We start from the raw sequence: 13387 nt of genomic DNA, 5'->3' as shown, positions 1-13387 counted from the left end.
ACACCAGGAGGTGTAAGACTGAGTGTCTGCCATCTGGAGCAAGTTGAGACAATAACAACACAACACGTGCAACAGCATATGATATGTCATCAGATGACAAAGAAACTGCAGGGAAGTAAGAAATGATATGACAGAGGTAGTGGAAGGTGCAGAAAATAAAGCTGCCAAATTAGAGGAGTGGGAGGAGAGCAAAAAGGAGAGGAAAGAAATCGTACAGCGTGAACTCTCGTGGCTGGATGGAGGGACAGGTGATGTGGAGCCCCCCATGCCATGCTCATACTGTATACTGCATTTTTGGTCAGGGAAGAAATGTAATGAAAGCAATACATTAGAAGAATATCTCTGGCAGCAGGACAACCTAGAAAAGGAGCAGGCTGGAAGCAGATGACAACGTGGGCACTACGCCAGGAACCAGAGCTAGAGTAAACAGCTCCTGACTTCAAAGAGCTCCCAATCTATTAGGATGGGATAAGCCAACAACGCAATAAAAGCACAAACTGGCACTTCAGATGGGTGCTTAGCCTTATGAGGACAACGAAGAGTCCTGTGCCTAGGGCAGGGATTTAGTCAGAGACAACAGAACTGGCCTCTAAGTTAGTTTGTGAGGCTTTTTCAAAGTGGTTTTCCTGGCTGTCGTTTCCTGTTGTTTTCTTTCTTTCCTTCTTCCTTTCTTTCTTGATGGGGAACCATTCTAAGCAGAGAAAACTGTCTTCTCTTAAAATGTAGACAGGCAAGGAGATACAGAGTACATGAAATGCATGAGTGCATGTAATGACTGGAAAATAACAGCCCAGGGATTTTAAGGTGTCACCTGATAAAATCTGTGTTTTAAAAATCAGGAAACTCTGTGGCAGTGTAGAAAGTTTTGAAGAAGAGCAGCTGGTGAGAAAGTCATGAAAAGAGCTGAAAAGAGCCGAAACTAGATGGCAGCAGTGGGAATGGTTCCAGGACACAGGGAGGCAGAGGAAGGAGGTCTTACGGAACTGATACCGCAGCAACGAGGAAGAGAAAGCTAGAGGCAATTTATAACTGAGCGCCTACAAGGCTAAGAGAATCATCACAGCACTGATGGTAGTTAAAGGAGAGAAACTATGTTTACTGGGAAGCCTGATTTCAGCTTGGACGGGCCAAGTCTGAAAGCAGAGCAGCAGCTCCACACCCATAAGGTCAGTAAGCAGCGGGGCTGGAGTTCAGAAGAGGTCAGGGCTGCAGCAAAGCAAACCTGAGACACTCATTTTCAAGAGGAAGTTGAATCACTGAAAAGAGTACTCGACTGCACACAGTAAAAGCAATCAAGAACAAGGTTGCTTTGTTTTGTTTTTATTTTTTTTTACTTACCCATAAGGCATCAAAAGGACATCGAGCATGAAGTCCAAAAGCAGCTGCACAGTCTTTGGTTTCTCAGCAAGGTTAAACGGAGAAGCTGATTTTGATGATTCAACAGGGTATTTCATGTGAAAAAGGGTTGGTATTAAAAGATGCATTAAGCTGAAAAAACAATTACATTTATTGCAACTATTTAAAAAATAAGGTTTTTTATACATGCAAATAACAGACAAAACCAAAAAAATAAAAATCACATAACAAAAAGTAGCAATTGTACCAAGGGCCATTCATTTTCAATACCACTAATTTACAAAGTCCTAATCTAGGGAGTGGCCTAGATTTCATTCTTATTTCTTTCTTATTAAACGCTCAGGATATTGAGTAATAAGTGACATTTAGCCAATCTGGCTCATCACTAAAAACACCTGAGAAAAATGTACATAATATGGGCTCAGTGTTAATATCTATTACCACAAGAGATTTAATATTAAACCTTAGGTAAAGTTCAACTTATAACATGTCCTGTCAATCATTTTTTTCCTTTCCACATTTAATTAAAAATAAAGTCATTCTAAATCTAAAGAAATTAAACATCAATCAGGTCAATATTTGGAATACAATATTAAATTTCCACTGTGTGAATTTAAGTAACACAGATTCTTTTCTTCTTTCACTATACCTGTTGCTATTAAAACATGAAAATTTCAAAGTGTTTACAATGTCTATTAATTTTACTTGTAAATATCTGTATTACAATCTTTTAAAAATGTTTATGCTCTAAAAAGTGAAGTGAAAACATGATTTAAATCCATCTTTCCTCCACAGCTTCTTTTCATGGTTGTCACCACAACAGGGCTAGGTAGGATACAGAAGTTTTGAGCTAAGCCTAGAAACTAAGGATGATATTCCTTTTCACCTCTCCAATTCCCATATTAATACAAACGAGTAATTAGTTCCTTAAGAAAACTGCTCTGAAACTTTATATCCTCCAAGACAGAAATGTCTGATGAAAAGCATATTAGACCTCAAATTTTTGCAATCACAGAAAATCAGTTGCTTCAAAATAACTAACCGAAATAAAAATGCATTTAGATTGAGAAAAATGTTAGTTCTACACATTTTTTGATATGCTCACAAGAAATTTTATAATTTATAAAATTAACAAAACAGTAATGTTGAGGTAACACAGAACTGTCAACTCAAAGAGCTCAACTCAAGCCTTTGTATTTGCCCAAGTGAAACCAAATGTGTGGATCTATTTTTGAATGGCAGCTGTTGACTCTCAGAGGTGGGCAATAAGGTAACTGAGGAAAGCATACCTGTCCTGCTGGGGCTGAGGCTTCCCTTCCATGGCAGTAAGAAGTGTAGGAGCCAGCTCACATTGTTTTTCCACTGGTAGGCGAGGATAGCCCATCTTAACATAAATTATAGTAAAATTCTAATGCAACAAGAGAAACTCAAGTAAGTATGAAAGAAATACTCTAGGATTTCAACAAAAACACATGACTAATAACCTAGGCAGCTTTGTTACAATAAAGAAATTGAATCCTCCTTCCTCATGTTTATCACCTGTTTATTACAGCTTGACCAACTAGTATATCTCAGGAAGAACTCCAGCCCCACTTACTCAAAATGCTTACTTTTAAGATGGGCTTCATATGAGAGAGCATGATCTAGTCTAAAGCACTTATACGTATATCAAATCATCACATTGTACACTTTAAATGTATACAATTCTATTTGTCAGTTATGCCTCAATAAAGCTGGGGAGAAAATAAAGTACTCATATGTGCAATTACTTTTCACTGAAAAGAAAAAAGTAATCATTTGACTTACCTAAACCTACATACTACACATCAGTATCAGCTCTCCCAGTTTGTTACATTAATCCTTTCAAGCTAAGAGAAGACCCCATGTTAAATCCTAGGCTGCCATTTCCCAACTGGTCAATTACTAAAATAACCTTCCCTTTCTAATTCAGACTGACCTCTCATAATCTTTTACCAAGAATCAATCATTCTTTTGTAAATCAACATACCTGACAAGTCATTACACCAACATTCCTTTGCCCTGTGTAAACGGCCATACATTATCCTGTTCCTACCATTTCCTCCAGATCAATACCCAGTGGAAAAACAGTGTGTCCTTTTGAAGAAAAACACCTCATGTTTCATTTAGTCTAAGGTGAAATTCTAGGCTGGCCAATAAACTGACGACATCTAATAAATGTTATGAAAGAAAACTTACTGTAAGTCAGAAAATATTCCAAGATAACACTCACTGTGACAAAGGAAACTGCAGCAGGGTCCTGGTACTGAACCAAGAGTGTCTCTACTGGGAGCTGTATCTTGGGGCGGCTTTTTATACGCTTATTCAGATGGACCAACAGTTCCATTACCTAAAATACAGGAAGATATGAACTGAAATTATTGATCATATCTTAAAAACGAATTCATTTCTCAGATATTACTTATTTTAATGAATAGTAGCTACTTTGTTCTCTTAAAGGAGGTAAATTTGACATCCCAGAAAGGGAGTATACACTATTAGAATCTTGTTCCAAAATGCTATCCCCAAGAATCCATGCACCAGATTTTTAGTAGTGAATTTATTTTTACAATGTCCTTTAGTTGATTAAACTTGAGATTCCAGATGGGCCTACACTGAGGCACAGTCCCCCAGAAGACCTGTGAACAAACGATAGCAACACACCATGCTACAGACTGAATGTCTGTGTCTCCCAAAATTCACGTTTTAAAGCCCTAAACCCCACTGTGACGGCTTTGGGAGGTAAACAGGTTTGGAGGAGGTCGGGAGGTGGGGTGCCCACGATGGGATGGGTGCCCTTCAAAGGGGATGAAAGTATCAGAGTTCTTCCTCTCTCTGCCGTCCGAGGATAAAGCAAGAAGACAGCCCTCCGTACACCATGAAAAGTTCCCGACGAAGAGCCTGACCATGCTGGCACTCTGATCTCGGACTTCCAGCCTCCAACATTGTGAGAAACAAATGCTGTTTATGTCATCCAGTCTGTGGTATACTGTTATAGCAGCCCAAACTAACTAAAATACAACATGAACACTACTGCAAGAGAAATATACAAGGTACTGAGAGTTTCAGGAAGAAAAAGTATCTACTAAGATCAAGGAGGACTTCCGGGAGGAACTGACAGGAAACTAAGTCCCAAAGAGCAGATGAAATTCCAAGCAGAAGATCAGTTATAAGAAGGTATAAGAGGTCTAAAAGAACACGGTGCACTGCATCTGACTAAAACAAAGAGTGGTAAGAGATAAAAGCAGGACCTAGATTACAAAAGGATTTGGGTAAAATGCTGAGAAATTTTTACTTTATTTTGAAGATCACCGGATTCTACTAAAAAGTTTTAAGTAAGTAATATCAAGCTTCCTCTCCTTTAAGTGGGAAAAGACAGAAATAGAGGTCAACAAGTCAACAATACCCATGGGTGGAAAGGAAGCTACAGAGGTTTACGTCAAATGACCCCAAGCTTACAATAAAAGTGGGATTATCTTGCTAAGAAAGGAGCATTGAGATATAAGATTTGTAGAAAGCCTCACCTAAAGACTCAAGAATTTAAAGTGACTATTCCAGAGGGCCAGGCTTACACTATTCTCCATCACTTCTGAAATTTGAGCTCTAGCTTCAAAGCAAGTATTAAGGAGAGCTGTAGGGATGTTCACAGCAACAGCAAAAGTTCAAAGTTATCTACAGCAATCACGAAATAAGTGAATTTTAAAAATAACAACAAATCTAAAAATCAATGTTTGTTAAATGAGTGATAAGAAGAATCGTAAAATAGCTGACATTTATTGAGCAGTTTCCACGCAGGACAGCTCTTTGCATTCCTTATCTCATCTGATTCTCACAACAACTGGAGAGCTGCTATTGTCGTTCCCATTTTACCCGTGAGGAAGCAGAGGCTCAGGAAGTGAAGTTAACTTGTCCAAGGTTACTGAGCCAGCAAGTGGCATAGTCAAGATCTGACTCCAGAATCCATATTTTTAACCTTATCAGACACTGACAGTTGAGCTTAATTCAGCTAAAGTGTCTGTCACTGTGAGACACCCTTGGGAGCCCTGATACATTACAAAGACCTAGAAACTTGCATGACCACACATACCTCACCCAGCCTCCTGCCTGTCCAGACCTGTGATTCAGCTGGATGACAGGGGAAAAAATCAGGAGGAGCCAGGCTAAAGGAAACAGCCCTCTTCTGATGATCTAAGCTAGGCTGATTACTAGAAGGATCCTATGGAAAATCATTATTGATGGTGGTAGACAATCATGCCCACAATTACATACTTTCTTTTTTATGACAATTTTTTAAATTTTAAGTAGATTAACTACTTAATTTTCTTCTAGCAATATTATCACCTTAAATATTGACTCATTTCCTAAATTTGGTTACCCACTGCCTGCAATCCTCTATAAACCCATAAAAATTAAGAAATCCGCTGAACCAGTCCTTCTCCCAGCTAAACTGACAACAGTTAACCTCTGTCAGTAAGCCTACAGAATTACCAGCCTCGGGTATATAGTATTTTGTCCCTATCAGTTCCCCTTATTACTCATTCATTTATATTCATTTACTCATTAGTAAACTTTTTAATTGAAGTATAACATATAGCTGAAGTGCAAAATTGAGAATGTATGGCTTAATAAATGTTCACAAAGTAAACACACCTTTGTAACCACCAGAAGTACAAAGGCCCTGCACCCCACTCACTAACCCCTCTTCCTGACTTCTAACACCATATTTAAGTTTATATAAATGGAACAAATAGGATGAACTCATGTGTTTTTCATTCTATATTATATCTGAGATTCATCCACGTTGTTGTTCACTTTCACTGCTCTAGGAAAAAACCAGAATTTATCCATTCTCCTATATCATGATAGATATAAGATTGTTTCCAGTTTGGACCATTATGAATAATGCTATGAACATTCTTAGCTATGTCTTTTGGTGCACATGTATACACACTTCTGTTGTATACAAACCCAGGACTGGAAATGCTTGGTCATGAAGTATACATATGATAAGCCTTAGAATATTTCCAAACAGTTTTCCAAAGTGGTTATACTAATTTACACTCCCACCAGCAGTGGTCAGTTTTTAATTTTTACCTATTCTAAGAAGTCAGAATATACAAGGTTCGCTGTAAAATAGAATTCTACATAAGATATCTCATTTTCCTTAAAATAGTGATATAACAGCAGAAGTCTAAAACTTATTTCTCTTGGGAATTCCCTGGCAGTCCAGTGGTTAAGACTCGGCGCTTTCACTGCCATGGGCCAGTGGCCGATCCCTGGTCGGAGAACTAAGATCCCACAAGCCACACGGGGCAGCCAAATAATAAATAAATAAAAAATAAAACTTATTTCTCTTTCACCCAATTTATCCACAAATTATCAGCTACTTTACGGGTATCCTGCTTAAGCCTAACAAACATTATGAAACTGACAGTCAGGAGCCCTAAAATTACATAACTCAAAGTCAATACTAAATTAATCCCTAGTGTCATTGACTACAAAATTTTACATACTGAAATTATTTATATGTAAGCTTTTATTAAAAAATACTCTGCTTTCACATGACAGTCTTATTTTATATGGTAAAAAATGGTCTAATAATTGTAACTGCATTCTAGATTTGTGATCAATATCTATATCCTTTGTTTTATTAACAATTATATAATAACCAGAACTCCAATTATCATATTGGTTCTATTTGCAAGAGGTATTAGTATGAGTACAGGACTGTACAAATCATGAAAGTCTGACCAGGTAGCTATATTTCAAAGTAAATAAAAGTCTGACCAAGTATCTATACTTCAAAACAAATAAAAGGAAACACACATCAAGCCTACTACCAGGAGTCAAAATAACATGCAGGCAAAATTATGTTATTGCTTTCAGACATTCTTTTATCCTCAACTTTCATTCACTGACCCTTCATGTACTGAATTCACTTTCATACATAAGCTAAAGAATGAACATGTTTGGGGCTTCCCTGGTGGCGCAGTGGTTGAGAATCTGCCTGCCAATGCAGGAGACACGGGTTCGAGCCCTGGTCTGGGAAGATCCCACATGCCGCGGAGCAACTAGGCCCGTGAGCCACAGTTACTGAGCCTGCGCGTCTGGAGCCTGTGCTCCGCAACAAGAGAGGCCGCGATAGTGAGAGGCCCGCGCACCGCGATGAAGAGTGGCCCCCACTTGCCACAACTAGAGAAAGCCCTCGCACAGAAACGAAGACCCAACACAGCCATAAATAAATAAATAAATAAATAAATAAATAAATAAATAAATAAACAAACCCAAAAAAAAAGTTTAAAAAAAAAAAAAAGAATGAACATGTTTGCCATCACGTGAAGGCAAAGCCTGGCAGAAATCATTTAGTCTTGGAATTATCTCGCATGTGTAAAGTCCCTTGTTAGTCATGTGATACAAAGCAAGTTATTTAACTTCTCTGAGCCTCAGTTTCTTCCTAGATAAAATGGGAATAAAATGAGCACCTATACCCCACAGAGTTGTTAAATGAGTTGTAATGAACTGAGACAATGTCCACATAGGCATTTAACGCTTTGCACTACTATCATTTTCTGAATCACTTTCCCCCATTTGCAGAAATCAAATGATAACATTTCACAGGCTACTATGAGGATTAAATGGAAGGATATGTCAGAGTCTAGCATACTGCTTAGAATGTAAACAGGTGTCTCAGCTGTTAGATCTCTTTTCCCTTATTCCAGAAGTTTTCAAACTTACTTAACAACAAAACCCCTTTACCAAGAGAAATCTGATATGTAAAAAAAGCAAACAAAATTAGTATTTTACAATATAAATTAAATATACAAGTTCACAATGATTATATCTCTATTACTTTATTCTATTTTCTTGCTTTTTAAAATTATAATAGAAAAACACATTTATTACAATAAATTAAGTGAAAAATCATAATTATCCCTTTTCCCTAGTCCATTCATAGCCACTTGAAGACACCAGTATTAATATTTTGGTGTTCATCTTCACATCTTTCTCTGTATCCACAAAAACTTCTACAAACATATTTACATCTTTATTTTTTTTTAATAGATCTTTATTGGAGTATAATTGCTTCACAATACTGTGTTAGTTTCTGCTGTACAACAAAGTGAATCAGCCACATGCATACATATGTCCCCATATCCCCTTCTTCTTAAGCCTCCCTCCCATCCTCCCTATCCCAACCCTCTAGGTCATCACAAAGCACTGAGCTGATCTCTCTGTGCTATGCTGCTGATTCCCAATAGCTATATCTTTAGATTTTACTTGTTTACTTTTTACAAAAATGAGCTATATATCATTCACGTTAGCACAGAGTCCGCTTTGTTTCCAGTTAAAAATATATAAGCTTTTTAATTTAGACCTAACTCATTCTTTGTAGTAGTTGCATAATATTCCATGGGATTCAAAGTTGTTTTTTAAAAATCATCTGTACAACTCATCACTCAAAGTAAACACATTTTTGTATATTTCCTTCAAGCTTTTTGTAAAAAGGTTAGAAAAATTCACCAATAGATCAAAGTCAGCATTATTTGGAATATGAGAAGAAAATCAAAGGAAAATTTCTAGGGAACAACCTAGTAAGAAATAAAAAGAAATAAGAAATATGGGGATATATATAAATGTATAGCTGATTCACTTTGTTATAAAGCAGAAACTAACACACCATTGTAAAGCAATTATACTCCAATAAAGATGTTTAAAAAATAAATAGATAAATAAAGGACAACATGAAAAATAAAAATAAATATAAATGAAAAAAAGAAGAAAAACGAAATAAGAAGGTAATTACTATTTCTAGTAAGAAATATAAGGGTACGGGGAGAAGGAAGAAATCTGAACAAGTTAAAATAATTTACTTGATGGTAACTGAGTAAAATATCTTGTTTACTTAGAGACAAATTAATGATTGAAATGTTAAGAATGTGGATAGAATTGCTTGATTAATCATTATATTAAAACAGAATATAGGTTATCAAACTCTTAAACAGAAAATGTGTGGCAGGAAGAGGAGGGAAGGGAGAAGAGGGAGAGATGGAGAGAATGAGAACAGATCAAGTGATGAGAAAGGTTAATAACCGGAACAACTGATGTACATGCCCTCAATCCAAACCTCAAAAAAAATGTGACTTCTCAATTATATTGATGAAGATATGCAGCTAAAGTAAATAAGGTTAAGACTGCTGGCTGGGGCAAAGATTCCTCAATCTAACTTACACCAAAGGAAAACACTGGCTACAATACTAGTCTTACACGATAGAGGTATTGGGGAAAGAAATCTTAAATGAGATTTGAAAGATAAGAAAAGTATGTAATATAATACAAATTACTAAGAAACACAAGATCTTAAACTTGTGCATCAAAACACATCAAGGAGGCGCAAGAGGGAGGGGATATGCAGATATATGTATGCAGATAGCTGATTCACTTTGTTACACAGCAGCAACTAACACACCATTGTAAAGCAATTATACTCCAAGACAGATGTTAAAAAAAAAAAAAAAAGGACATTTTTAAAAAAAAAACACATCAAGGTGAAATTATTAAAACTAAAAGGAAAATCAGAAAAACTACAACAGCAGCAGGAGATTGTAATTCACTGTTAATTTACAACAGTACTGGAAGACAGGTTTCTTGAGAAACGAGAGCACAGTGTTGAGTGGCCTATCCACACACTGAGCTCCATATTCCACCAATAGGAAATATTTTTTTAATCTTATGAATAGTTTTTATGAACATCAGAAATAATATGCTTTAAAAGACTAGAACATTTGCTCACTGTGGTTTCAAATCAGAATGCAGTAAAACCAGACAAATTTTACACTATTTTGAAACGAAAAACAATGTTCTTATCAACTAATTATTAGGTCAAAAATAAAATAACCTAATACTGCTCACCAGTGTAACTATGGGGCATAACCAAAATAGTAATCAAAGAGAAATCCGGAAACTGAGGTCGTTTTCAGTTCTGTTTTTCTGTTATCTCACCTTAATGAAGTCACTTAATCATTCCAAGCCTCAGCTTCATCTATAAAATGGAAATAACACCTACACCTCACATAATCTTGTGAGTATTTAGGTGATTAGCATTTTTCCTGGCACATAATGACCTTTACCATTACGTACTTTACAAACTGAAATCTTATGTGAGAAAAACACACCAAAGGAAAACATAAAAAGGAATAATGTGAGTAAAAATAGAAGAAAAATACACTTGAAAAAATTAATATAAAAGCTCTTTTTCCTTTTAAATTGGTCCATTAAAAAAAGCAAACCTTTGGTAGTAACAAAAAAATTAGAAACAAGAATGGAATTTCTCCACTTGAATGGTTACAGAATATTAAGAATAATAGTATGATAGACGTGAATAATATACAACTGAACATATAAAGTAGATGATTAGAGATGAATGATTTTCTACTAAAGATAAAATACAAGGAAACATAAAACTCCTAAGTAAATAAGTTTAAAAAAAAAAAACAACCCTAATGAAAATACTCAGCCTAGAAGCCTGGACTAATGCAAAAACTTCCTTCTGTTTACTCCCCTTTTTTCCACTGCAAGTCTTTCTCCACCCCACAGCCAGAATGATTATGTCACTACCACCAATACCCTTTCAAATGGCTGCCACTGGAATCCCCATGCCTGAACTCCTATCACTCTTCCTCTGGTGCACAGGGTGCATCTCTGTGGCCTTCTTCAGCTCCCTGAAGGCTTTACACTCAGTTCCAGCTCAGAATCTCTGCACAGGGCCTTCTCTGCCTTTAGTGGTCTCCCCATCTCTATGCCTGGCTACTTCCTACACACCTCCCTTACACCTTATACTTAAATTTAAATCGAGTCCCCCAATATATTCTTTCATACAATCCTTTTCCATCTTAGCATTTATTGCCATTTTAACTCTATACTCTTTGCCTTATTGTTTAATACTCGTCTCCCCAAGTAGACGTTTCTTTCCTTCACCAACGTATCCCTAACACCTGGCATATAGAAGGTACCCAGTAAATATTTGCCAAATAAATGATGAGATTGATGAAGCTAAATAAGGAAACAGAAACCAACTCATGAAGGCCTTTTATACCTAGTTATTCTTAGGGTAAGAAAAGACCATAGAAGAGTTTTAAATAGGAGAATGACGTGATCAAACACGTTATCTATCTTAGCAAAGCAGTATTAACAACAGGCATGTCAAATACATGACAAGAATGCCCTATTCCTTCCTGTAAACAAAACAGACATTTTTTTTTTAAATTATTTATTTATTTATTTATTTTATGGCTGTGTTGGGTCTTTGTTTCTGTGCGAGGGCTTTCTCTAGTTGTGGCAAGCGGGGGCCACTCTTCATGGCGGTGCACGGGGCTCTCACTATCGCGGTCTCTCTTGTTGCGGAGCACAGGCTCCAGACGCGCAGGCTCAGTAGTTGTGGCGCACGGGCCCAGCCGCTCCGCGGCACGTGGGATCCTCCCAGACCAGGGCTCGAACCCGTGTCCCCTGCATTAGCAGGCAGATTCTCAACCACCGCGCCACCAGGGAAGCCCAAAACAGACATTCTTAAAGATACTCTTTCTCCACTGAACTCAAATCAGCCCTCAGAATCCCTCTCAGGGCAGACCTCCGGGAAGGTCACGGCCAATCAATTACAGTGGCTCAAGGATTGAAACCTGATGATAGCTCAAAAACCCAAAGGTCTAGTATAAATACACGAGAAGACAAATGAATATTTTAAAGGTGAAGCGTCCAAATGTCCCATGTAGAACATTAGGTTAAAAAAGAAAATCTTGATTTGACAGTTACCCAGCTTTTACTAACAGTTCTTCAAAAAATTCTAAAATAGGAGCTATACAACAGTATCTTGCTTTTAAAAACATTTCTTTTGCTTACTTTTAATTAAGGCCATATTCACAGTCAGCCAATGATCAAAGAATATTTTTGACCCATTACCACCTGACTTTCATATTGGACTCAAGGGCATAGATTTTAGATCAGACCTCCATACATTCCAGAATAATTATCTCAATTATGTCATCCAGTACTGATGCCAAGTGTACAGCTGGAGCTAAATGCAGCTGTGCTAAGCATACAAAAGGTACTTTTAAATCATGGAAGCTGGTCCTAGACTTACTGTCCATTTTGAAAGGCCTAATTGGGATCATGAAGCTAGATTTCAATAATGGGAACAGAAAACTCACTTCATAAAATACATCCATTTATTCACTATTTAATTCCCCCAACTGTCCCAGCATGCTTACCTTTTTACGTACTCCTTCTTGGGTGCTGGACAGCTTGAGCAAAACAGGAGGAAGGAATTTAGATATAATATTCTGTAATTGTTCATCTGTTTCAGCATGGCCAAGTCGTAAAAAGACTCGTTCAAGCTGATCTACAATATAAAAAGAGAAAAGGAGAACTTAGCAAATCAAACAGAACTAAGACTAATCACTTTTATAGCTTAATCCTTTTTTCTATACTGCAGATCCTTCAGCCAGAACTTTAACCATAGCTAGCCCTGTATGCAGATGATTTTGACACAGCAATGAAACAACACTAAAAAGGTTTACTAGCTAATTATACTGTCTTACAACTGTCCTGGTCATTTAACCTCTAGAAGAGAGGAAAACAAAGACAAGAATAACAAATTTCTCTCCTATATACAAGGTTATTCAGTTTTTCTAAAGGATGTGGATACCAGAAAAGATACAAAAGCTTTGAAGAAATCACCTAGACCTAGCTAGCAGAGCCATGCAGGAGAACTTTAATCAGATACCGGGATAATATTATATCTTTGGGGAAACCATCTTACTGATGAAATGTCTTCAAAGACAGAATCACTGCCCATTACTGTTGGAATTAGCCAACCAGAATGTGAGAGACAAATTTCCACCAAGAAAGCCACTGAGAAACATATTAACACCAAAGAGACGCTCTCAGCAAAACCCAGGCAACTACAGAACAAGCAACTAACACACTCAGAGCTTCTGTCTCTTCAATCAATACATTGCAG

At 37.0% G+C, this 13387-nt stretch overlaps 1 protein-coding gene across 5 annotated transcripts in view; it reads right to left on the bottom strand.

Moving 5' to 3' along the window:
* Positions 1–13387, bottom strand: part of ECPAS (Ecm29 proteasome adaptor and scaffold) — a 98515-nt gene that overhangs the window by 58755 nt on the left and 26373 nt on the right. For all 5 annotated transcript variants that reach the window (XM_068553826.1, XM_068553825.1, XM_068553827.1 and 2 more), the window contains 4 exons: positions 12636–12766; positions 3608–3724; positions 2646–2764; positions 1339–1488 (listed from right to left, as the gene is read on the bottom strand). In XM_068553826.1, coding sequence (XP_068409927.1) covers positions 1339–1488; positions 2646–2764; positions 3608–3724; positions 12636–12766 — 517 coding nt within the window. The remainder of the gene's footprint in view (positions 1–1338; positions 1489–2645; positions 2765–3607; positions 3725–12635; positions 12767–13387) is intronic.

Source organism: Eschrichtius robustus, chromosome 10 (assembly GCF_028021215.1).
Source record: "Eschrichtius robustus isolate mEscRob2 chromosome 10, mEscRob2.pri, whole genome shotgun sequence".
Taxonomy (NCBI): Eukaryota; Metazoa; Chordata; class Mammalia; order Artiodactyla; family Eschrichtiidae; genus Eschrichtius; species Eschrichtius robustus.
This window is presented reverse-complemented; position numbering and strand designations above follow the sequence as displayed.